This window comes from Neolamprologus multifasciatus, chromosome 7, assembly GCF_963576455.1.
Source record: "Neolamprologus multifasciatus chromosome 7, fNeoMul1.2, whole genome shotgun sequence".
In the NCBI taxonomy this organism is placed as follows: Eukaryota; Metazoa; Chordata; class Actinopteri; order Cichliformes; family Cichlidae; genus Neolamprologus; species Neolamprologus multifasciatus.
In genome coordinates, this window is record NC_140445.1 from 19,634,255 (window position 1) to 19,657,217 (window position 22,963).

Sequence of the window (22,963 nt, forward strand, 5' to 3'; positions counted from 1 at the left end):
ACTCGAGAGGATGTGGAGGGTGAAGGTAACGGTGGTCCCCGTGGTAATCAGAGCACTAGGTGCGGTGACTCCCAAGCTAGGCGAGTGGCTCCAGCAGATCCCGGGAATAACATCGGAGATCTCTGTCCAGAAGAGCGCAGTCCTGTGAACAGCTAAGATACTGCGCAGGACCCTCAAGCTCCCAGGCCTCTGGTAGAGGACCCGAGCTTGAAGGATAAACCGCCCGCAGGGGCGTGCTGGGTGTTTATATATATCCCCCAGAAAAAGAGAAATTTGCAACTGAACTACAAGTAGCTTTGTGCCTGACGTCAGATCCTTCACTTTGAATTAAGTCCAAAAAGCATCTGATAATGACACTGTCTAAATCAAATACAGACATATTGGTTTTCATTATCATCATCATTCATCATTATTCATTATTGGTATGCAAAAAGACACACCTGGGTTATAGTTTAGATCCATGGGATGCAGATGAAGACGTGCCTCCTCTCAGGTGAAGGCTGAGGTAGAGAAAGCCACGCTCTTGCTGCTTACTGCTGACCCCCACGTGCCACTTCTTCATCTGTTCTCGTTGTGCACCACTAGCAGCTCAATCACCCTATTTTTCTGCTGAAACACAGTCCGCTGCACTTCATATTCTCTCCCACCTTTCTTTGCTTATCCTCCACGTCATATAAGTCTTCTACAACTTCATTTTGCTAAGTCAAACGCAGGTCAATGTGACACATCGATCAGCGGCAGTTAGGCGAGGTCAGGCCGAGGCTAGCGTGTCTGCATGCCTCTCAGGAAGCCTTTTTCTCAATATACAGTATACTTCTGTCAAAGGAGCTGAAAGAGCGGAGGAAGCACATTTTTGAGACACACGCGAAACGACTGCAGGACAGAAAGCGATGAGTGAAACGGCAAGCCGGAGGCAAGATGGTGTGTCTGCTCTTCTCTGAAGAGCCCCTGAAGGAAGTGAGTGGGGTGGGGTGGGATCTAGTGGTGGAGGGAGGTGGGTTGCATCATAAATCAGGCGTCCCTCCCCGGAGTGGGACCTGTAAATCTGGTGAACGAAGAATGGGCACTCAGCCGAATGATTCATCCACAGTGCTCTATAAATACTGCTGTACAGGGTTGGCAAGGCTGTTGCTACTGGTGGCCAAGAAACCCAGAGACACTGGGGTTTCTCCCTCTGAACGGAAGGTCTTTAATAACCCTCTTATCTTTTTCAGTCCAAGCCAGACTTGTAGGTGAATTACACATTACTTGCTTCCTTTAAGTGGGAGAGAAGCTGGCAGAAAAGGTATTTAACATTTAACACCAACACTACCTGTTGGGAGTCAAACACAGGAAAAAATGAAAAAACAAGACGTGGGAAGAGATCTAAATATTTACCCAGAGGAAAAATCAGTTTACATACCATTGGTCTGGACATTCATATGAACTGACCCCGACAGGCAAACACAGTATAACAGTCTAGCTGAAACTTACTTCAGTGGAGGCCCAAATGTGTACTCACTGAAACCTGGCCTATCAGATACACAGTGGGGGGCAGGGGTTGTGGAAAGACATTGGAGTGGGAGTCTGATAATGGACATTGGTATGCAACTTTCAAATACCAAGCCCCCCTCCCAGAATAAGGCTGTTATGTAAGCATCTGTGCTTCCTGTCCTGCTTCTCTCTCTGGCTTAAACTGTTTTTTGCATTTTCTCGAGAGGATCGAGAGGCATGGATTCTCACAAACGGGGATGTTGTGACACATGGATACAAGAAAGGAGGAAGTCTGGAATCCTGGAGCCTAAATGAGAGTGAGGAGGACATCTCAAACATCTACTACATACAAAAGGCATGCAGCATATTGTCTGGAAATGCCGGCCTCCCTTTTCCTGCTTTTTGTCAAGTCTGTTTGATCCAGATGTAACATTACAATTATGGCGTGCTTAGCTTTATGCTAAACAACGCATGTACCACTTATTGTCTTTCACAGATCGAATGCAAAGTAGTTTGCTTGCACAAGCTTGTGATTTATCATCTTTTGACTGAATGACAGCTAATGGAAAAGAGGCGTTTCACATCATTAAGTGAAACGCCTCTTTTGTAAAGTATGAAAATGTAGCAGGCGACATTTCATATCCATTCATCCAGTATTTTATCCTCTAGGGCAGTTTTTGCAAATGCCTTTTCCCATTTACCAGCTGATCAATCATGGCTTCATGAAAAATGGCCCTAGTCAACACAGGGTACAGTCTGAGCTATTATGTGGATTCTCATGGGTTTTATTTCCACCACTAAAACACACAAACTACACATTGTCTTGTTATAGAGAAATGTAAGTGGGCTGAAGCCACTAATCAAGCTGCTGTTGATTTAATACTAACATATAAATCCAAAAACTATATTTATGTTGCGTTTTGCGTAGGAAGTTGCCTTCCTGCGCGGGAAAAAAAAAAGTATTTTGTTAACTGTCAAACCATCAAATTCAATGTGCAGTGGTTTGCTGTTGATATTACAATCCCTCCTAACAATCATTTAACTTAAATTTGTTGAATCAAATCATTTTTATGCTCCTTAGATATTGTTCTGATATGAAGTTTCAGTCCTCAGTCAGTTAGCATACTCTAGTGTAACAAAGGAAACAATGTGTATGACAGACTCTCTCAAACCAAAGATGACCAAAATGAAGTAAGTGTGGCAAAACATCAGGCTCTTATTTCTACAGTGAGAGGCTCAAATGGCTGTTGTTGGTTGGATTTTGTTAAGCCTCAGTCACACAGGCCTAGAGATCAGCTCCTGAACTCCTAGCAAACACCGGTAGCTAATGAAGTTAGTTAGACTACGTCCACACTAGCCCGGAGAGATTTGAAAACGGTGTTTTCAGTTGTTTTCAAAGAGTTGCGTGTCCACACTAAAACGGCAGAAAACCTGATGTTGCAGTTCCGTGCATACGCAAAAGCGAGTGAGAATTAAAGAATTTGAAGAAAAGCTATCTGGAGCATGTACAAACTAATATTAATCTTTTGTAGGGTTAGTCAAAATTGAGAGCAGTCAAAACAACTGCTGTATAATGCCCTCCGCTATCTTTGTTTAATTGGGCACATGACTAAAATGCGTCATCGTTTTAGAAAGTCTGCGTTTTCAAGTGTCCACACTGCGATTGGACAGCTCCGTTTTGAAATGTATGCGTTTTAGAGAGCGTTTCCAAAACGCTGCGTTTTTCCTTGGGGAAAGCGCCGTCTCAGTGTGGACGGGAGGCCAAAACAGAGAGAAAACGATGCATTAGTGTGGACGTAGCCTTAGTATTCTCTGACCAGTTGCAAGTGGTTGTGATGAAAGCCATAGTCTTATCAGTGATCCTCTGTAAAGTAAACGTTACACCTTTTGAAAGGTGTTGGCTGCAGCAGTAAGGCACAACAATAAGAATACTCTCTGTTTCTGGTTTCCCTTTCATTTTTTCTACTTCCACTAGTGCTCAGCCAGCAGTTAGCAAGTGTCCGCGGACAAGTTGGTGCCTTCTATGAAAACTACACAACAATCTGCTCTCAGACACTCTCACTTGCATGATTTTTTGTGTAGTACCACCTTTATGACCAATTTCCTTCAGCAATCACTAACCAGTCAGGAAATACACTTTTTTTCTTAACAACTGGAGGTTGCCATGGGTCACCGACCGGCCTTTAGGCCTCTGTTGACTAAGGCCTTAGAAATGTGGGATAGCCATCTCACTTTGTGCTGCTGCTATGACCTTCCTGTGTTCTACGAGTATCAATGTAGACTGATAAGAAAAAACAACAACAAAAAAACAGAACAAACCCACACAATAGCTGGAGATAAAATATTCAAAATGTAATGTTTTGGATTCCACACCGAAAAAAAAAATAAATTTGTTTATCTGCACAGTTTGGTTTGCAATAATTGTTAAAATGACAGTCTGTAGGCTGTGAACAGTTCCCAATTTAATTGTTGCAACACAATTTATACCCTTTTTTTCCCCAATTACAATGAAAAACATTAGTGAAAGTAACAAGTCTCTAAGAGTGCAATGTGTGTGTGTCTGTGTGTCATTACAGAGATTCTCTGCTCTCTGAATTATAGTTGACAGACAGATGTGCGCTGTCATGTGGAGGAGGATGAGTCGCACATTTCAGCTGGTAGTTTGAGTTCCTTTCAAAAATGTGCAGCTTCTTGTGTTTCACAGTCCACTAAGATTCACAGAAGCAGCTCTCTGTCATTTATGTGAAACTGCAGCACAAAATGACAACAACAACAAAAAACTCAATCATTTACTTTTTTTGGCAGGGTATGACTCCTGTATCCTTCATTTGGGGTAAACCCCCCCCCCCCCCCCCCCCCAAAAAAAAAAACCCCAGAATAGTGCACATGCTCTGGTTTTACAGTTGCCATATGCATTTTTGGCTCTGGCCATTTTTTTTTTTAGCATTGTTTGCTAGGACAAGAAGACAGGTCACATAGCAATCTTCTGTCTCTGCTCTGAATAAATCCATCCGGTACACTTAAGAAAGATGTCACTGCAAAGTGGATCTGGATTGTTAGCACAGGAATATATTTCACAAATTTCAGATACCTCTTTAATCAAAGAGACATGTAGCTCAGTTTTTCTCTTTAATAAACCAAATAATAGCAGGCAAGCACTTTTTTCATTCTATGGACGATTAAGCAGCTTGGGCTCCAGCTCCGACAGCCCAAACTCCTGTGAGTGTGGGACACCTTGGGGAACTTAGTGACATTTTTCTACAAAGCCACATGAAATCAAGAGCAATTCCTGCTACCCTTACAGCTACCTTTGAGGAGAAAAAAAAGATTATCCTTGTGCTTTGAGAGCCAGCAAAAATTTCTGCTCTTCAAATCAATTTGCCAGTCAGTCAGAGTTTCTTTTCCAGCACCCTGTCAGATGCTTTCAGGGAAAGGGAGCTGTAATCAGTTTGAACAAACCCTTCAGACCTCATAATGCTATACTACCACCATTCACCCATACAGGGGAAGTGATTCTAAACATGGCTGACACCGAAGACTCTTTTAAATAACAGCAAGCCAATGTTATCCAAACATTTTTTCACTGATAGTAATGCGTTTTCTAGCTATTTCAGCAAACTGCAGAGGAAGTTTACAGACGGTGTTGAAAATCTTTTGAACTAAAAACGTGATTTGAGCTAATGCGATGGCACCACATACATACATAATATAGTAGTAGCCAAAAACATAGGATAAATTAGATCCCCTCCTCTAAACTCACACTTTCTCACTGGCAGCAAGACTTTACCTACTATTGCCAGCCTTCAGTTAGCCATTTCCACAGCTAGAAGAAGGATAGTGAAGACAGATTTTAGTTGGACGCCCACTTCTGGTTAAAGATGAATAATTTGGACAAATGTGCATTTATTCTACCGGCCACTGCCATAATTTGCCATAACAACTTTGTTCTCTTCTAACGCAAAATTTAAGATAATGCTTGACTTTGTCATGGTGCTAGTGAACCTTGAGCTAAATGCTAACGTCAGTATGCTAACAAACACATGCCAAAAACATCAATGCTGTTATTTTGTTAATAATTCATACACTTAATTCTTTTATTATCAATATTTTAAATGTATATTTGATTTAATTTATCTATAATTTATCAAATTTTAATAAGAATTTGAAAATTGCAGTGATGAAGTGACAAAACCAGAGCAATGACCTGTGTTTAGGAATGCCGTTCAGTTAATGACTTCCAGTTAGCACAATATGGTTGTCCAGCCTGCAGTCTTATTGCTTTGGCACACTCAGTGCTCTCATAACATTGGTTTCTGCCAAAGCAGACAGCTGTTTCAGGTTAAAGCACTCAAACAGCTGGTGAACACAGGGTAGCATTTAGCTGCTAAATAAATCTTAAAAACAAAACAAACAAAAAAAAAAAAGGCCAGATAATATCAGATTTATATTTATATTTTGGGCAGACAGATCCCAAAATTAATGGTAATGTGGCTGTATTAGTATTACTTCTTGATATTTAAATAGGCAAGCATAAACTATAATTTATGAGGTGATTAGGCCTACTGACCAATGTCAACATCGTGACAACTCATTTCTGCTGCCCTCAAGTGGTCAAAAAGAGGCAGGGCACATTCTGGACAGGTCAGTGTATAACAACTGAGCCTTAAATTACACATTTTGGCTAAGTGATAAAGTGACTGTGAAGAAAAATGTAAAAGTGTTGCATACAGAAATGCTTACTCATAACTGTATAGAAAGTGTTTTCCTTTTTCAGAAGATAATTGTGCTAAATGAAAAGTTAAAAACACCATCAAACTTACTTAAATTGTTCAGACCAGAAAATACAACAAGCACCAATTTCAGTAGCTTTTTATAGTTTACTTTGTATAACATTTCATAGCAATCATTTCAGCTTGTGTTGGATATTTTAGATTAGGCCAAAACGACGGACTGATCTAACAGATAGCTACTGAGATAACTGTATAAAAAGAAAAAACAAAACATCCCAGTGTTAATACGATGTATTTGGTCTGTTATTTCAATAACCCTCGTATCAGACGCTTCATCTTTTCAGAGTTTGTGCCTCAGCGCTCAGTTCTAAACACCGTCTGAAAAACAAACATCCTCCCCCGAAGTCCTTCCTGGGGAAAAATGTCACTGAGGCACTGTGTTGTTTTGGAAAACACCATTCTTGATGTTGGATGTTACATTAGAGGGAACTACTCCGTAATTGAATTGTGGATCTAGAACATTAAGGAGCATTTAGTTTACAGATGCCATGAATAGGTCAATACAAAAAGGTTATGGGAAGAAACTACCATTGCAACTATTGCCACGTTTGTTTTTTACACTCACACACAAAAACAAACCAATCTAGTGACTATTACTTTTTTAATAATATTAAATCATCATCAGACACACTCACTTGAAGCTGAGCATTGATCCACGATGTGTGTCTGAAGGTGGCCTTCTGTCTCGGTGTGATCGCGAGCATAAATTCAAGATGTAAAGAGAGCAACAACAACGAGAGATGTGACCCACAGAAGCTCCACACACGGCATGTCAATAGCAGCAGACTGCAAGGCCATATGCTGGTGTGGAACAGACACCAGGTTATTGAATTCATGTGCACACTGGGAAAATACAGTAGATACATGCACACCAACACACTGATAAACAAGCACAAGAGCAAGAGGAATGAGTTCAGTTTGTGAGCTTTTTCAAAATGTCATCGAAACAAATTCTCAAGAGGAAAAAAAGTGCACTGAAAAACATCCCACAGGCTCTGACAAGACAAGCTAATGGGAGATGTACAGTGAGGGATAGTTGACAGCTTCATATGCAAAAATCAAACCGTTAGTTTTACAGGCAACATCATTTTGCCACAAAAATATCAATAAAATCCATTGCACTAATAATGCACGTACCGATAAAGTTGCTCACATTGCTCCTAGATTTCTGGAGCATTAGATGCTGTGTTGGCACTACACGTCCGAATGATGATTAAATCATCACATCAGAACATGGAGTCTGAAACACAGAAAGCATGCTCATCTCTGTCTGTTTAATTTGGCCTAATGTATGTGCGGATTGACTCATATTCAGTGAAGTGGGTGTAGGAGGTGGTGTCAGGTGGGGAAATTATTTAATTTTCACAAGCTTTTTCCATTTATGTAGCAGGGAGCTCCCTCACTGTGTATGCTGTTTGCTAGCTGGGTTTGCTGCAGACAAGAACCTCTGTTTTACCTCCCTATAAGCTATGACCAGGAGTCCCACATAGTTGCATTTTACTTAAATGAACAAAAGTTTTCTCAATCTGAACCTTCAAATCAAATAGTTTTTGATGTGTGTAAGTTATGATATTTATTTATTTGCCTCCTTTCAAAAGCTAAAAAAATAGAAATAAATTGCATGTTGGAGTAGCAGAGGTTTAAGGCTTGGCATGGGATTAAATAACAAAAATAAAAATACATACAAGCTTAAAATATTACCAACAAGGTATAAAATTGTGTGGGTTTTTTTTCTTTTGCATTGCAAATTAATGCAAGGGAATAAGGAGGAAATGTGCGCTCGGAACATTTGCTTCTCTTTGGATAGTGGCTTGAAATAGAAGTGCAGATAGAAGTCGTGAGCATATTATGGGGTTAAAATAGCACCTGGTATTTAGAGACTTCATAAACATGAGGCCACGGTAGCACTACAGATGGATGCATATGCACATGATATCATGAGGAACTGATTGGGTCTGTCAGCCCTGTGAAATAATCACGACTACAGTAAAAAGACAGTGGGCTAAAGTTTAAAGCTGCCTTCAGTCTGTGCCAGTATAGAAGAAGCTAGCTGTGACTAATAGGACACGAGAGCCTTTATGAAAACCACCTCTATGTGTCCTGACACTGAAATGTCAGCACAGCAGATTCATAAGTGTTCTTAATGACTCTACAGGGGCTTCTTCAACCTTAAACACTGCTGCCTGTGGGCTTATATTGTCACTCTGTCATATTTCTTAGCCACAGTTTTTTATTTGAAAACTTCCATCCATCACTCACTCATCAACTTTGAGTGCTTTTAATTTAGCCCACACTTTCTCATAAAAGACGGCACAGTGGTCCATGGTCTTGAAATTGCACGTCTGTCTTCAGCCTCCAATAGTTATCAGTACTATTAGCCCGACATTCAGTCATTACTAGTTCAAGTTATTTAATAAGAAGGCTGACGCAAAGTATTAGGGATTCCTTTAGTATTATGCAGCATGGCCAGTTTGCGCGTCATTCACTCAAACAAAAATAATGATACGAATAGTCTCAGTTTCAAGTTTCGAGCTCTCTGGGACTCTTAGCTTCCTAACGCATGTGAATACAATTACATCAGCATGATTATCGGAGCAAGCGTCCACCTCAGTGACAGATGATACCCACGGGTCTTCAAGGTGCCCTCCCCAGAGCTGTTGATCAGACACAGATGGGAAGCAATCACAAGAGCAGGATTCAATTATTAACCCCACCAGCTCTAAAATGAAAATTAATTATTTACATGAAATATATTAAATAATTATCACTGAGGATATTTTAACACAAGCATTTGGACTTTTTTTTAGAAGCTTTTCTCTACCAAGTTACTTTTAGTTGCAGAGTGTTGGCAAATACTATCAGAAAACAGTACATTAAAATATGCTTCCCAATAAAAGAAGATATGTAAAACTAAGGCAAAGGTTAAATCAAAGTCATATTTGCACTGGACTTGCACATTATTTCAAACAATATTTGAAAAGGACATGAGGTCATCTTAACTTGCAGCACAAAGGCTAAAAACTTCTGGAGCTGATTTTTTTTTTTTTAATATTTGCACATTTTCTGTGTTTTAATAAAACCCAAAAGTCTAATTTTTATAGTTTCACAGATTTTAAAAGTTCATTTGACATTTTTACTGGCATTGCAATGTCTAAGAAAACCACATGAGGGCACTATATCCTTTCTTTAAAAACAAAAAGGCCCCATAGCTGTAGATTTACTCAAACCCAGAAAAACATTAAAACACATTCACTGTGAGAAAACGCTGAGAGATTAATTGCTTATTAACTTATGCAACAGTTTGTCAGCTTTTTCAGTTGACTCAGTCAGTAGCATTTAAGCTCGAGGCTGTCCACAACAACGTGAGGAGTTTCTCTCATGAATGAAGGAGTGGCAGTCTCTGTAGACGAGCAGGGCACTATTCCCTTAATTAAAAAGCAGCGGTTTGCTCAGTGACAGAGCCGAAGACTGAGCCTGGGGGCAAATGCAGACAAAGTGACACACTCTGAACTCTTGCTGGAGCTTTGTGCATTTTGGAAGCTTACAAAAAGACGTGCATGCATTTTCTCCATCAAAACCACAGCGGGCAGTCTTTCCTGCTCAGATAATTAATCACAGTTGGGTGACAGGGAAGTGACATTTAGCAGCAGCTTAGATGTGTAGAATGAACGAGCAGCGGATGCCTTTTTTGTTAAGATAGTCGTAATTTGCTGCTCTGCTTGCTCACTGCATTGTTCTGAGCTCTGTCATGCCATGCAGAAATATTATGATGATGATATCTGACATTCTTGAGAGGATTTAAGAGCACTGCAGGAAATAGAAGTGCAGAGTGATCCTTGTCACCAGGACGTTCTGATATCCGTTTCCGATGTATGGCCTACATATCTAGACAACACTTTCTGTCTATGAGAGCTATAGCACCTCCAAGATGCTCCAGTTGGGAGGAGGATCCACAGGCACACATCTGTCACAACATTATTCATACAGTTTAAAAGTGTCCAGCACATTCACTTTGTTGTTACTCTTCTTCTCCCTAGCTTGGGCCCGTGAGAGTTTGCACACGTTGTGACGTGTCAGCGCCGTGGCTGGTGTTTAAAGTTTGGAAAACAAAAGGTCCACTGTGTCTGTACCTGTGTTTCCCTGTCAAACAGCTGAAAATGAAGACAGTCTAAATATTGTTTTCACTTTGGTGCACTCACCTCGTAAGCCCCCTCCCCTTCTCCTTTCTTTCTCACCTCTTCAAGTTTAACACACACACACCAGCCAGATGTGGAGGGAAAGCTAAGAGCTGAAAAACATCACAGAGTGCTCAGCACAGGTGAATAAAAGTCTGAGGTTTTTTTTTCCTGAACTGTTTTGCAACTTTTTTCCCAGTTCCTCCGAGACAGAGTAACTAAGTAAAACTTTCCAGAAAAGCTAAAAATACAGAGAGCCTCCCCTCCCTGTATTGATGCGGGATGCTTCTGTTCAAGCCCCTTGTTGTCACACTGCTCAAATTTAAACCTCATCACCACGCTTACAGACAACAAGCATCTCTGTAGAGCTGTGACTTTCACCTCATTTTGAATACACCCCTCTCATCACGTCCTGTCTGTCTGCCAAATTCTGTCTGTATGCTGTGTTCAAACTGCAGGGCCGCATTTAGACCAGTGGAATAAATGTGTTGTTTTTCCCCTTTCATTTGCTCTTTCTGCTTCTCTGAGACTTCTTTATTGGCTTCCTCATAACAAGCCATGTTCTTGTTTTCCATCTGTACGAGGCTGCAATGGATGACGCCGGATGGGAAAAACTGTTTTGTAGTAGAATGCCAAAAACCCTCTGCCAGGCGGTTGCATCCTAATTGAAAGACCCTTATTGTGAGCAAGTAAAGTCACATTTTAATTCGCATGTTCTGGTCTGGTGCTGGTCCACAGCAAATCTGACTTTAATAGTTTAAAGACGAAAGCTTATAAGGGACACTGATGTCACAGCAGTGAAGTAAGGCTCCATGTATAAATCAGAGGCACCAGTCACACTGACCTGGAGACCAGTTGGCAACTACCTGACAAATACAGCAGCAAGGGACAAAATTTGTATTAGTCACTATGAAATTGACTGCTAAAGCCCCAGTCATGCAGGCCAAGCGACTGGTCAGTGCTAACCACCAATCACTGGGGAAGAATGTGTTTGACCAACAGGTTGGCGAGTGGTTTCAGTAGGTTTCTGGAGTCACTGGGTAAAATTGGTGTCAAAGAACAAATAAAAAACAAACAAACAGAAAAACTGTGATTGCTTTGGTCGCTAGGAAATTTCTGTGGTCAATCAAAGTAAAAGTTGTGCCTTTGAAAGCGTTCGCCTCTTGCAACTATTTGACCCAACAACAGCCAGTAAAATCCAGCGACTAACCAGCAGGTTGGGAAATGCACATTTTTCCCGAGCTACCAAAGGTTGCTAGTGTGGGTCTCAGGCCTGTGCGATGGAGGCTTAAGCCTAATTATACAGATTACATTAAGAACAGAATTTACAAGAAGAGTCTGACATTTTGAGAAATATGCTTGTTTGTTGAGGAGATTTAGGTAAAAAGATTTATGCGATTCTTATTTATCTATATGGTGGCTACTTTAGCTTATCCTGGAAAAAGGGTTTCGGTGTGAGGGTTAAACCAAGGCACAAGGGATTAACTATAAAGACTGGTGGGACGGACTGGGGCTGCAGCTGCAGTAATGCAGACGCTGCACCGGTCCGTCGTGGTGAAGAGGGAGCTGAGTGTAAAGCGAAGCTCTCAATTTACCGGTCGATCTACGTCCCTACCCTCACCTATGGCCACGAGCTGTGGGTAGTGACCGAAAGGACGAGATCGCGGATACAAGCGGCGGAAATGAGCTTCCTCCGAAGGGTGGCTGGCATCTCCCTTAGAGATAGGGTGAGAAGTTCGGCCATCCGGGAGGGGCTCAGAGTAGAGCCGCTGCTGCTCCACGTCGAAAGGAGCCAGCTGAGGTGGTTTGGGCATCTGACAAGGATGCCCCCTGGGCGCCTCCTGGGTGAGGTGTTCCAGGCATGTCCCACCGGGAGGAGGCCCCGGGGCAGACCCAGGACACGCTGGAGAGATTATATCTCTCGGCTGGCCTGGGAACGCCTTGGTGTTCCCCCGGATGAGCTGGAGGAGGTGGCTGGGGAGAGGGAGGTCTGGGCCTCTTTGCTTAGGCTGCTGCCCCCGCGACCCGGCCCCGGATAAAGCGGATGAAGATGGATGGATGGATGGACTGGTGGGTGAAGTTTATTAACTTTGGACAGGCAAGTTCACAAATATCCTCCCAAACAGTTTCCATACATTTTAATAGGAAAAATGGCAAAAATCATTGTTTTGTAAAGGTTGAATTCATACATACAATCCTATAAATATCTCAATTTCACAGCTGTCCAGAAAACCTAGCAGGCTTTTACTGATGGAAATGTTAGCTACAACAGGAGATACTGCTGTATGAGTAACAGAGGTGAGCACATTTAAAAAACAGAAGTTTAACCAAAGTCATAGTCAGAGATTTCAGCAACACTGTCCCTGTATTTACTAGGTATCAGATCAATAGCAAAATTTCAGTATTGCACACCACTAGGTGACATTACTTAGTCATTTCACTTCCCACTTTTGTATTTGTGCTGGCAGCACACTTTAGAGATACAGCACAATAAAGTAAGTACTTAAATTAACAACCCCTGAATTTACAGTTGAACACAATTCAAGTTTATCTTGCCTCTCACACTTTAATCTATCACAACAATGACGATCAGCACGTTCTTTTGTACAGTACTGTACAATTACTGCCAGATGCATAATGAAAATACACTTGAGCTCGCTGCTACCTTTTCACTGATGTAGTTGGCTGTAAAACCTTTAATACGTACTGTAAACACTGGAACCTTTTCCCTGCAGCCTTTAAGTCATTCCAGCAGTACTGAAACAATCAACATTGTATCAAGACTGAAACTCAGCGAGCCCTGAAAGATATCGAAACGCATTTCTCATCACTTAGCACCACAAATGAAACAAACAGCTTTATAAAAGCCTCACTTCCCATCAGAAGTAAACGATATGTAGCTTATGATGATTTAGTATTACATGGCAGCTGTACAAGTAGAGAGAATACACACTGGAATTAAAAAAAATTCCTTTTCCTTCTTCCAGAAGTTGTAAAGAATGTATTAAAGTGTACTCCCATTGGAAAAAATAACCGTAGAGGTAAAGACTGGAAGAAATGTACCACATATTTTCTAAAAAGAAAATTATATGTTTAAACGCATAAACAGTAACTGTTCTTCTTCTTAACGATGCCTAAAATGAAAACGATAAAATACGGCAGCTTTGGCCCACGTGGACTTAAAAGTTGTCAAAGTAATCGAATTGGTTTCTGAATTTTAGCAATTCTCGGCTAGAAGTGACAATAAGCTAATTTGTCTAATGCTGAAAACCGGTGTCGAACCAGCAATAGTGAAGTGTGATACACAAAACTTCTCTTTTTACATTTTTTCACAGCTGAAATGCACCCCGGATTTAGAAAGACAGGTTTATGTTTTTAACTGAACTGTTGCAGGAACGGAGCCGATGCTAAAGCTGTTTTTAAGAGACTGAACTTGTGTGTCCAGAAGAAAAGAAAGAGCCAGTAATACAAATTAAAGATAATTATACAATTTTTTAAACTTCACATCTTAAATCTGAGATTCCACCGCGTTTTTGCAGTAGCCATAATATATTATGGACTGTTTACAGCATTATCAAAAGAAAAAAAGAAAATGAATCTTGCACCAGCCCTTTATGCACACTTTCAGTTCTTCATCTGTTTGACACCATGCTGCTGAAGTCACCCACACTTAAGACGACCTCTGGTTGTCTGCCTCTCGCCTGGCTTCCACAGTCAAAACCCTTCCCATGCAGGGAGTGTAAGCCCCATATTCTCATGCCTGATGATCAGATAGGAAATTTGCGCTGAGGTAAGATGTAAGACTTCCCTTACATGTCTCACTGAGTCACTGTGCCCTCCTCCAAGCCCAGTTTCAGTTAGCCTTTTGCAGAAGTTTGAAAAGTCTCACGCTAGCTGCTGTGTGAATTACCGGCTTAAGTCCACTCTCAGTGTGCCTCAACAAGTCTCCCAGCTTATATCTGCATGCTCGCTGAATGCAAATAGCATCAAATTACATTATGAGCAAACTTTTAGATGCTCACTGTGGCTTTATATTGAGAAATCCTTTTTGTTTCACTTCACTCCTGTTGCATCATACTATTCAAGAAACAGCAAATACAACGTGAAATGCAGAATCAAATGAAACTGTTGCACGGTTGCAAAACATTCATGGGCAGCCTTGAGGAGTATTATTAACTTCTCCAACTGAAATGTGAATACTGAATGAAAGAGCAGCAAATGAACTGATCTCTGTAGGTAGCGCTTAATCCTCGTCTGACGTTGAAAGTGTTAGACAGCCAGCAATGAAACGACAAGAACACCATCGAGATTTTTTCAAACACCCTGTAACACATACATATTGACCGCTATTACCCCAATAATTGTACCACTATCTGCTTGGTTTGCATGTGTGTTCAGTGAGAAAAAAAAGTCTTGGTAATTATACTTCTAATTTTACTTCCTCTGAGGGACACTCAACTGGATACACACCAGGGAAAAGACTAACACAAATAAAGTATGAGTGCTTATAGCATACATCCGGTGTTTTCTACTGGGTTTTTAAGATCAACTGGGGCTGTTGATGCACTCTGCTACTGTATCTTTTAACAGCTGCGTCTGTTTTCCCCCTGTGAACGTGCCTTTTAAATATCTATTCCATAAGCTCACATTCCAGCCTGGGAAAATATCCCACATTTCCTTCATGCTGTGTTTAACCATGTTTTCACATGTTGTAGGAGTTTGAATTAGCCTCTGATTGAAGCTACAGAAATTGTAACAATATGTGTAAATGACTGTCATCTAGATAGAAAAAAAATAGTTATATAGGAAAATATGCAAAACGTCACATTTATTCCTGTTATTGTTCTACTGTGCATCCTCGGCACATACAGCATTAACAGTCTAATAATCCATGGTTGTTGTCTTTTTTTTAATGCTCTATTTTGTTGCATTCAAGCCAAAATAAAGACAAAAAATAAAATGGAAATCTGTGTATTTAAAAAAGCTTAACAGTAAAAACGGATCATGAAGTAAAGCCCATAATGTTATGTAAAAACAGACAGACGAGCTACAGACCTCACTGTGATCCCTTAACAAATCCCCAGTAGAAGGCAAGCAAACAGTTAACCTCATGGTTTTGTTCCTTCTGCTGCCAAGTAAAGATTGCTTTCACCATTCTGTCCTCAGTAAAAACAGCAGTGATTAAATTGCCGTAATCTCATCCTACCTGGAATGACCTTGAAAAGAAATTTTCCCCCTTCGTCGCCGCTGCTTGGATGCTCTGTAACTTTGTTTCCACGTAAAAAAATGGCTCCCTGTGGAAAATAAAGAACAGAAGCAATTTTTAGACCACACAAAACAACATTTACTGCTTTTGGTTTATAAATGTTAGTTCTTTTTTTGCAGGTAATGTTTTTGACACAGTCCAGGTGAATGCTCAAAGCTTTTTTTGTGGAATCTGTTGATCAGTATTAGTGCTTAATCATGATATCAGTTCACTTCCCTGCCCAGACTACACAAATTAGTCAGCTGTTCTAGTCATATACTGTATATAAAGGATGGATGTAGTCACTATGACACACAGGCTGGCCATTAGAGGATCTGTATGTGTCTTTCTTCCTTTGAGAATGAGTTGAATTATCCCACTAAAAAACCCCAAAACAAAACAACAACAACAACAACAGGGTTATTTGCACCCCTAAACATGAAACAATCATTTTGAGTAATATGCCGCTGAAAAATTTCAAGTTTATTCACTCAGATAATTAATCATAAAATATGCTTGGTGTAAACTAAATGTATACCAATCAATTAAATTTCATTTGACCAGATTACAAATGTAATGTTTATAGTATATAAGTACTTGTGTGGTACTTTAATACACCCATTTATTTATTCAAAAGGTGAAAATCCAACACATTTACAGTAAATTATTCTAGAGTTACAGATTTTAGTTTGCAGATGAAAATTGCATATAATATCATCTTAACTTCAGTGTAAACAATCTGACAATATTAAATGTCTACAGCACATTTCAGATATGTTTTAATCAATGTTCTCTTCAGCTCTGCTGGGCATTTAAGGGCTCCTTGACTTTTTTCTGAACTAGCAGAAATGACTAATAATACATTTATTACTCAATTCAAATACCAGCAAAAAACAGATTTCCACTGTAAACTATAAAGGGCTTTGGTTATTAGACTCTTGCAGTTTTACCATTTATATACCATATATATATTTTCTTCTCATTTTTATTGTCATAGGTTATGTTGTGAGACGGCCCAAATGGAAGGAGGCAGGAAGCAAGCTCCCATAAGAAAAGGTTACTCAGAGACATGAAAGCAGACACAAAGTGCTTACCATAAACACCATGGCAGAGCACAGCTGAAGACTGAGCTGTTTAATCATAGACTGATTACAGATGGGAAACAGGAGAGAGAAACACAGGTGAGCACACTTAAAAAAACAAAACAAGGACTATCACAAGGTAAAACTAACGCAAACCATAATGGAAAACCAGACTTCAAAGTCTAACAGGAAGTAACAAAAGGAGACTAATCCTAACCCAATCACCTGCATCTGACAACACAGAACTTTGGGGTGGTAGAGCAGGTCATCTGCTAATTGGAAGGTTGATGGTTTGATCCCTGACACTCTGCATGCCAAATATCCTTGGGGAAGATACTAACCCTAAGTTGCTCTGTGTGAAAGCATAGAAAAAAAGTACTTGTGTGAATGTGTGAGGCATTAAAGCATGTTGTATAAAGCACTATGAGTGTTTCAGTGGAGTAGAAAAACGCTTTATAAGAACTGGTCCATTTACCATAATTAGGAAACACAAAGGAACAAGGCATAAACTCCGAACAAGCCAGAGGGAGGAACTGAGAAGGAAACACTGAAGCAACTTAGCACAGATAACTTTAACAAAGTGAAAGTTGAAGCTAAATTGGGACAGAAGTATTAAAACTAAGACTAAAAGGGAAAACGTATATTAATATAAAACAGGGAAGAAACATGACTTGAACTGCAAAGAGGAAACTGAATGTGAAAATACTAACATGGGTAAACTAACTTAAATTACGCCACCTGGCTAATATGTGTTGGTCCCCCTTTTGCTGCCAAAACAGCCCTGACCCATCGAGGAATCAACTCCAGTATCTGGCACCAAGATGTTTCAGACAGATCCTTTGTCCTGCAAGTTTTAACTTTTTGGCAGGGCACGCTATCCTGCTGAAAGAGGCCACAGCCATCAAGGAATACAGTCTCCAATGAAATGGTGCCCATGGTGTGAAACAATGATTAGGTAGGTGGTACGTGTCAAAGTGACATCCACATGGATGACAGGATCCCAGCATAACAGTCCCCAAAGCATCACACTGCCTCCATTGGCTTTCTTCCAATAGCATATCCTGGTGCTAGGTGTTCCCCGGCTAAAAGAGGCACCTGACCGTCCACATGATGTGAAACAAACGTGAGTCTTTCAGACCAGGCCATCTTCTTCCATTGCTCTTTGGTGCCCATTGTTAGTGCATATGGCAGTAAACAGAAGTCAGCATGAGCACCCTGACAGGTCTTTGGCTTTGTAGCCACATACACAACAAACTGTGTATTCTGACGCCTTTCTATCAGAACCAGCACGACCTGTTTCAGCTATTTGAGCTACAGTAACTCATCTGCTGGATCAGACCACACATGCTAGCCTCTGCTCCCCCTGTGCGTCATTGAGCCTTGACCACCTATGACTGTATCGCTGGTTCACAACTGCTCCTTCCTTGGACAACTTTTGATCCACTACAAATTGGGAACACCCTGCGAGAGCTCAGATTTGGTGATGCTCTGACCCAGTTCTCTAGCTATCATGATTTGGCCCTTGTCAGACACTGAAATCCTTATCGTTGCCCATTTTTCCTGCTTCTAACCCATCAATTCCAAGGACAAAATGTTCACTTGGTCCTTAATATATACCATCTATGACAAAGAGATAATCAGTGTTATTCAATTCATCTGTCAGTTGTCAGAATGGTATGCCTGATCAGTGTAACAAGACACATAATGCATCTCTCAGGTCCTGTGTCAGGTCTTTGCTGATTTTGTTTTCCTATTTCTTAAGGACATGACTTTCAGATTCTGTTCATCTGCTGCAGATAGTTTTTAAAGCCTAACACTTCTTTTTTCTTCTACTTGTTCAATTTCCTAAAATTTATAATGACACCATGCTGATATATTACAGGTTTTCAGATAACAGTGCTTTAGAATCACTTTCTTGTAGCAGATAAACTGTTTCATGCCTGTCAAATTGTGTTATATTTGGCATTTCTTTTGTAGATTCACCTAAAGAAATTGAAACAAAGTATGTGTTTTTGCAACAGACTGTTTATCACAAAATGCCTAAAGGCAGAATTTACTTTGCTTCTTTGTCATGTTGACTGTTATGTGTAGACGCAACACTGGTGAATCTCTTGAATTAGGTGGCAGTTTTATGCTTGTATGATTCATAGGTCAGTGTTTAATATTTCAACAAGAGAACCTTTGGTGAACTATTGCTCAAGACCGCTTAAAAGAAAAGAAAAGAAAAAAAAGTCTGATTTCCTGGCAGCAAAATGTAAAGAAATAAGGCGTGGCTCAAGACCTTTGCAGAGTACTATATAAGAACTCAACAAATAACAAACACCAGCAGTAAGAGACTTCAGAAGAGGCAAATAAATAAATATATAACTCAACCAGAAAACACTAAGAACAATGAAAACCAACAGAACCCACTAAGTAGTAAAGAAATCCAAAAACTCAAAACTCTGGATCCAAGCCCCAGGACCATGACACTCGCTTCACAAATGATACTGCACCATAAATTCATGCAGTTTAGTAAACTTACCAATTAACAGCCAGGTGCTTACACAAGTTATTTGTTACAGAATGACTAGTGCCAGTAATTATTGTGTGGTTGAATATTCTTTTCAGATTACCTCGTCCTTTACAACTGATTCAGTGACTTCTTGTGTTCATTAACAAGTTGGACATCAATGGCACAGTGCAGCATCTGACAGTCATTAAAGTGACCCCTTTGTGAGTTAATGCTAACGCAGACAAGATGTGCAGAAGTGACAACGTCAGTACTCAGGACTTGTGCACATTAACATGATCAGAGAGAGAGTCAGTTTCCTTCCTGCTCACAGAGAGAAAAGGGGACTTTTTAATGAGCCATAACTGTGACAATCAGGAAGTTGAAACCCTACCTGAGGCCCCAGATGAAGCACTTTGAAGGAGGCTATAAAGATGCTCAGAAGAGAGGGAAATAAAGGAATGGACTCGACTGATGTGGCTGTCAGCAAGACAATATGACTAGCTTCAATATATCAGGATTAAAAGGTTTTTCAAGAGGTTCCTTTCGTAAACATTGTTTTAGTTTGAGGGAAATGAGAGACGATTTAGATAAACAGTGTGCATTTGAGGAGAGATTTTTTTAAAAAAGAATGCGTGTCACATTAAAAAAAAAAAAAAACAGAAAAAAAGACGAGGGCCTGTTAAGCCTTTCTATAACGTAAAACCACAACACCACAGATACTCCTCTCCTCCATTTTAAGCCACAGCCACACTTTCCATGCATCCTCCCTGGTGGCCTGTTGTTTGCTGCAGACAAACCCAACCGCAGGCAGAGTAATATTTACCCAGCAAAGAGCACGTTTGCCTGGCCCAACCCAACGCGAGACAAAAACCCAACCTATTTTGGGGTGTTTTGTGCATTTTTACATTGTTGTTAAGTGGAATGAGGTCACTTTTGGAATCGGTGCAATGACACAAAACCAATTATCTTTTATTCCCAAACAAAAAGCCACGCACACACATATGGGACAAAAGTGACTCCGAGAAATCCATATGAGCAAAGCAACAGCAGGAGGCTCAGCCTTGTAAGCAGCAGCCCAGCCTCCGGGAGGCTTTTTCTGAGGCTGCGTCCAACAGTGTCCTCCAACTGAAATCTAATTTCATGTGTTTTCTGAGACTGCAAGCAAATACAAGAACACTGACTGCGGCCTTTTTTCCATTTAATGGAAGAGAGTACAGAAATTTCAGTTGGTCCTGCTGGTCAGATCAGCCTGTAAAAACTGCAGCTATTACCTTCCACATGTGACATTGATTTGTTGGTCATAAACCCAACAGCTTACTCCTGCTGATGTGCCATGCTTGTTTTTATTGAGGTTATAGGGTGAATGTCCTCTCTGTGCCCCTTAACATTGACTGTCTCATTAATTACCTCTGGCTTCTTCAGTAAATTAAAAGGAACGAGCACATATCTGTGACTTTACCAGCTTAATAATCACCACACAAGTGCTATCATAGTACCAGTCTTTTAGGACTCGTACTAGGTAAGGTGCAGTGAGATTTCTTTTTCTGAAAACAGCTACATTGTCTCAATTTTTAATGGCATGGATTCAACAAGGTGCAACAATGTGGTCTTCTGCTTCCCGGTTCAGTGCCATCTCAGAGATGCTCTCCTGCGTACCTCTTCAGTAGTTGGGCCATTCTCCTCCAACCTCTAGCACCAGCAAGGCATTTTCACCCAGAGAACTGCTGCTTACTGGATATTTTCTCTGTTTTGAACCATTCTCTGTAAATCCTAAAGAATGTTGTGCTGGAAAATCCCAGTACATCACCAGTTTCTGAAATATGCAAAGCCTTCTGTACATATAACCTGCTATCAACTGCATCTCACATCACCTGAACACCACCGTGTTCAGAGTCACTTAAATTACCCATCCTAATGCCCAGTTTGAACTTCACCAGGTCGTCTTGACAACATTAAAAAGTTTTTGCATCTCTGTGTGTGGAGTGAAGCTGTGGAACAGACTAAGTAAAGATATGAAGCAATGTCCGAGCATGGTGCAGTTTAAAAAGCGGTTTAAGGAGATGGTTTTTACAGGGTACAGGGAAGAGGTAGAGATTTGATAGGGTGTTCTTGTCCAATATTTTCATGTGTGTGCGGGTGCACGGGTATGTTGGTATGGGTATATATATATATTTGTAGGTTGTGTATCCTTTGAGGTGTTACTGGGGTTATGAAAATGTGTATATGTGCGTATGTGTATATACGTATGTATGGATAGATAGAAATATATATGTATATATATATTAAAAAAAAGAATAAAAAAAAAAATACACATGACATATAATGTAATTTGCAAGGAGGTATTTCTGTAGTCTATTGATTACTAGATAGTGGAAAAGGGGTGGGATTAAATAAGCTTATGCTTCTTCCTGCTCCTTTTTGAACATGAAAGTTATTTGTAGTTGTGGTTGCTCGTTTTCTTTTTGTTTTGCTTTGTTCATTTGTCTCTTCATTCTATGTTGTTGTACTTTTTCATTATTCAAAATAAAGTTTCAATCAAATCAAATCAAATCTACATCTACATAGCTAAATGCAATGACATAGTTTAATTTGTTATAATTAAGTGTCAGATGAGGGTATGATATAAAAGCTTTGAGAGTGAAATAAAATAGGAAAAAAATAATATTTCAAACTTAATATAAACAAAATATTTAAAATCTAAATACTACTACTACTACTACTGATAATAATAACAATACTACTACTAATAAAATATTGAAATACTTTCTCAGAATCACTGCATAACACGAAGGAATCATTCAAAGCTGGTGAGAAGAATCAGCTGCTCCAGATAAAAGCTTAAGAGTGAAGTCAAGCTGCCATCTGTTTTTGGTGCAACAGGTAATTCATTATTTGGCTTGTTGTTCAACTGACTTTGTAGACAATAATTAGTGTTCTCCAGCCCGGCTAACCTTTTACAGCAAATCAAACTCAGCTGGAGCTTAGCTGGAGACCTACAACTGGTCCGCCTTTCTAGAGTACCATATGTATCCATCAATTTGACCTTATGTATTTATTCTTCACCATTTCTGGTTCTAGTTTTTTTAAGGGGCAAAGAGTTACTAATGTTTTTCCTGCTGCAAGGTTCAATAATGCAATAAATGTCACTATTCCACTGTTACACAACAGGTATTTCTTGCACTGTCCCACATTCAAAAGCAACTATAAAATAAAAATCACCAACTGTGACTGCATAACCCTCATAAATATTAATATGCCAGTTAACTAGAGGGAAATGGGAAACTTCTTCATTAATTTTTATTTACTTGTCAAATTAACGTTGGGTGAGTAATATGAGAAATTAGACGGGATAAATGATAGACTGAAATTACCACAGGGAACCTAAATTGGTGAATTACAAAGCAAGGGCGATTTAATTTAAGTGACTGTATGAGCTGCCTGGTTAAAAAACAACCGTATGTTAGATGCGATAAATCCGATTGCTGGAAAAGTTACCCACGAATTTTAAGCTATTATCTTTAATAATAGTATAAAATTAGTCTGAAAATGTATAAACACTGTAGTTTTTGCTATAACTGAGATATCAATCACAGGTTTTAATAAAGTATAGAACGGAGCTATAGGGGTGGAAAATATGGACGAGCATGGACAGTAGTATGTCTGCTTACCACAAGCTCAGGGCCATTTAAAAACATGTCATGCCA

The 22,963-nt window shown here is 40.0% G+C and overlaps 1 protein-coding gene across 3 annotated transcripts in view; it reads right to left on the reverse strand.

Annotated features, from left to right (window-relative positions):
• The window catches only part of arhgap24 (Rho GTPase activating protein 24), an 81,689-nt gene that overhangs the window by 38,633 nt on the left and 20,093 nt on the right, over positions 1-22,963 (reverse strand). For 2 of the 3 annotated variants that reach the window (XM_085165366.1, XM_085165367.1), the window contains exon 3: positions 15,645-15,732. In XM_085165366.1, the coding sequence (XP_085021492.1) occupies positions 15,645-15,732 (88 nt within the window). Of the gene's footprint in view, positions 1-440; positions 4,303-15,644; positions 15,733-22,963 lie in introns of those variants that run through there. The other variant, XM_085165369.1, reaches the window with a different exon arrangement.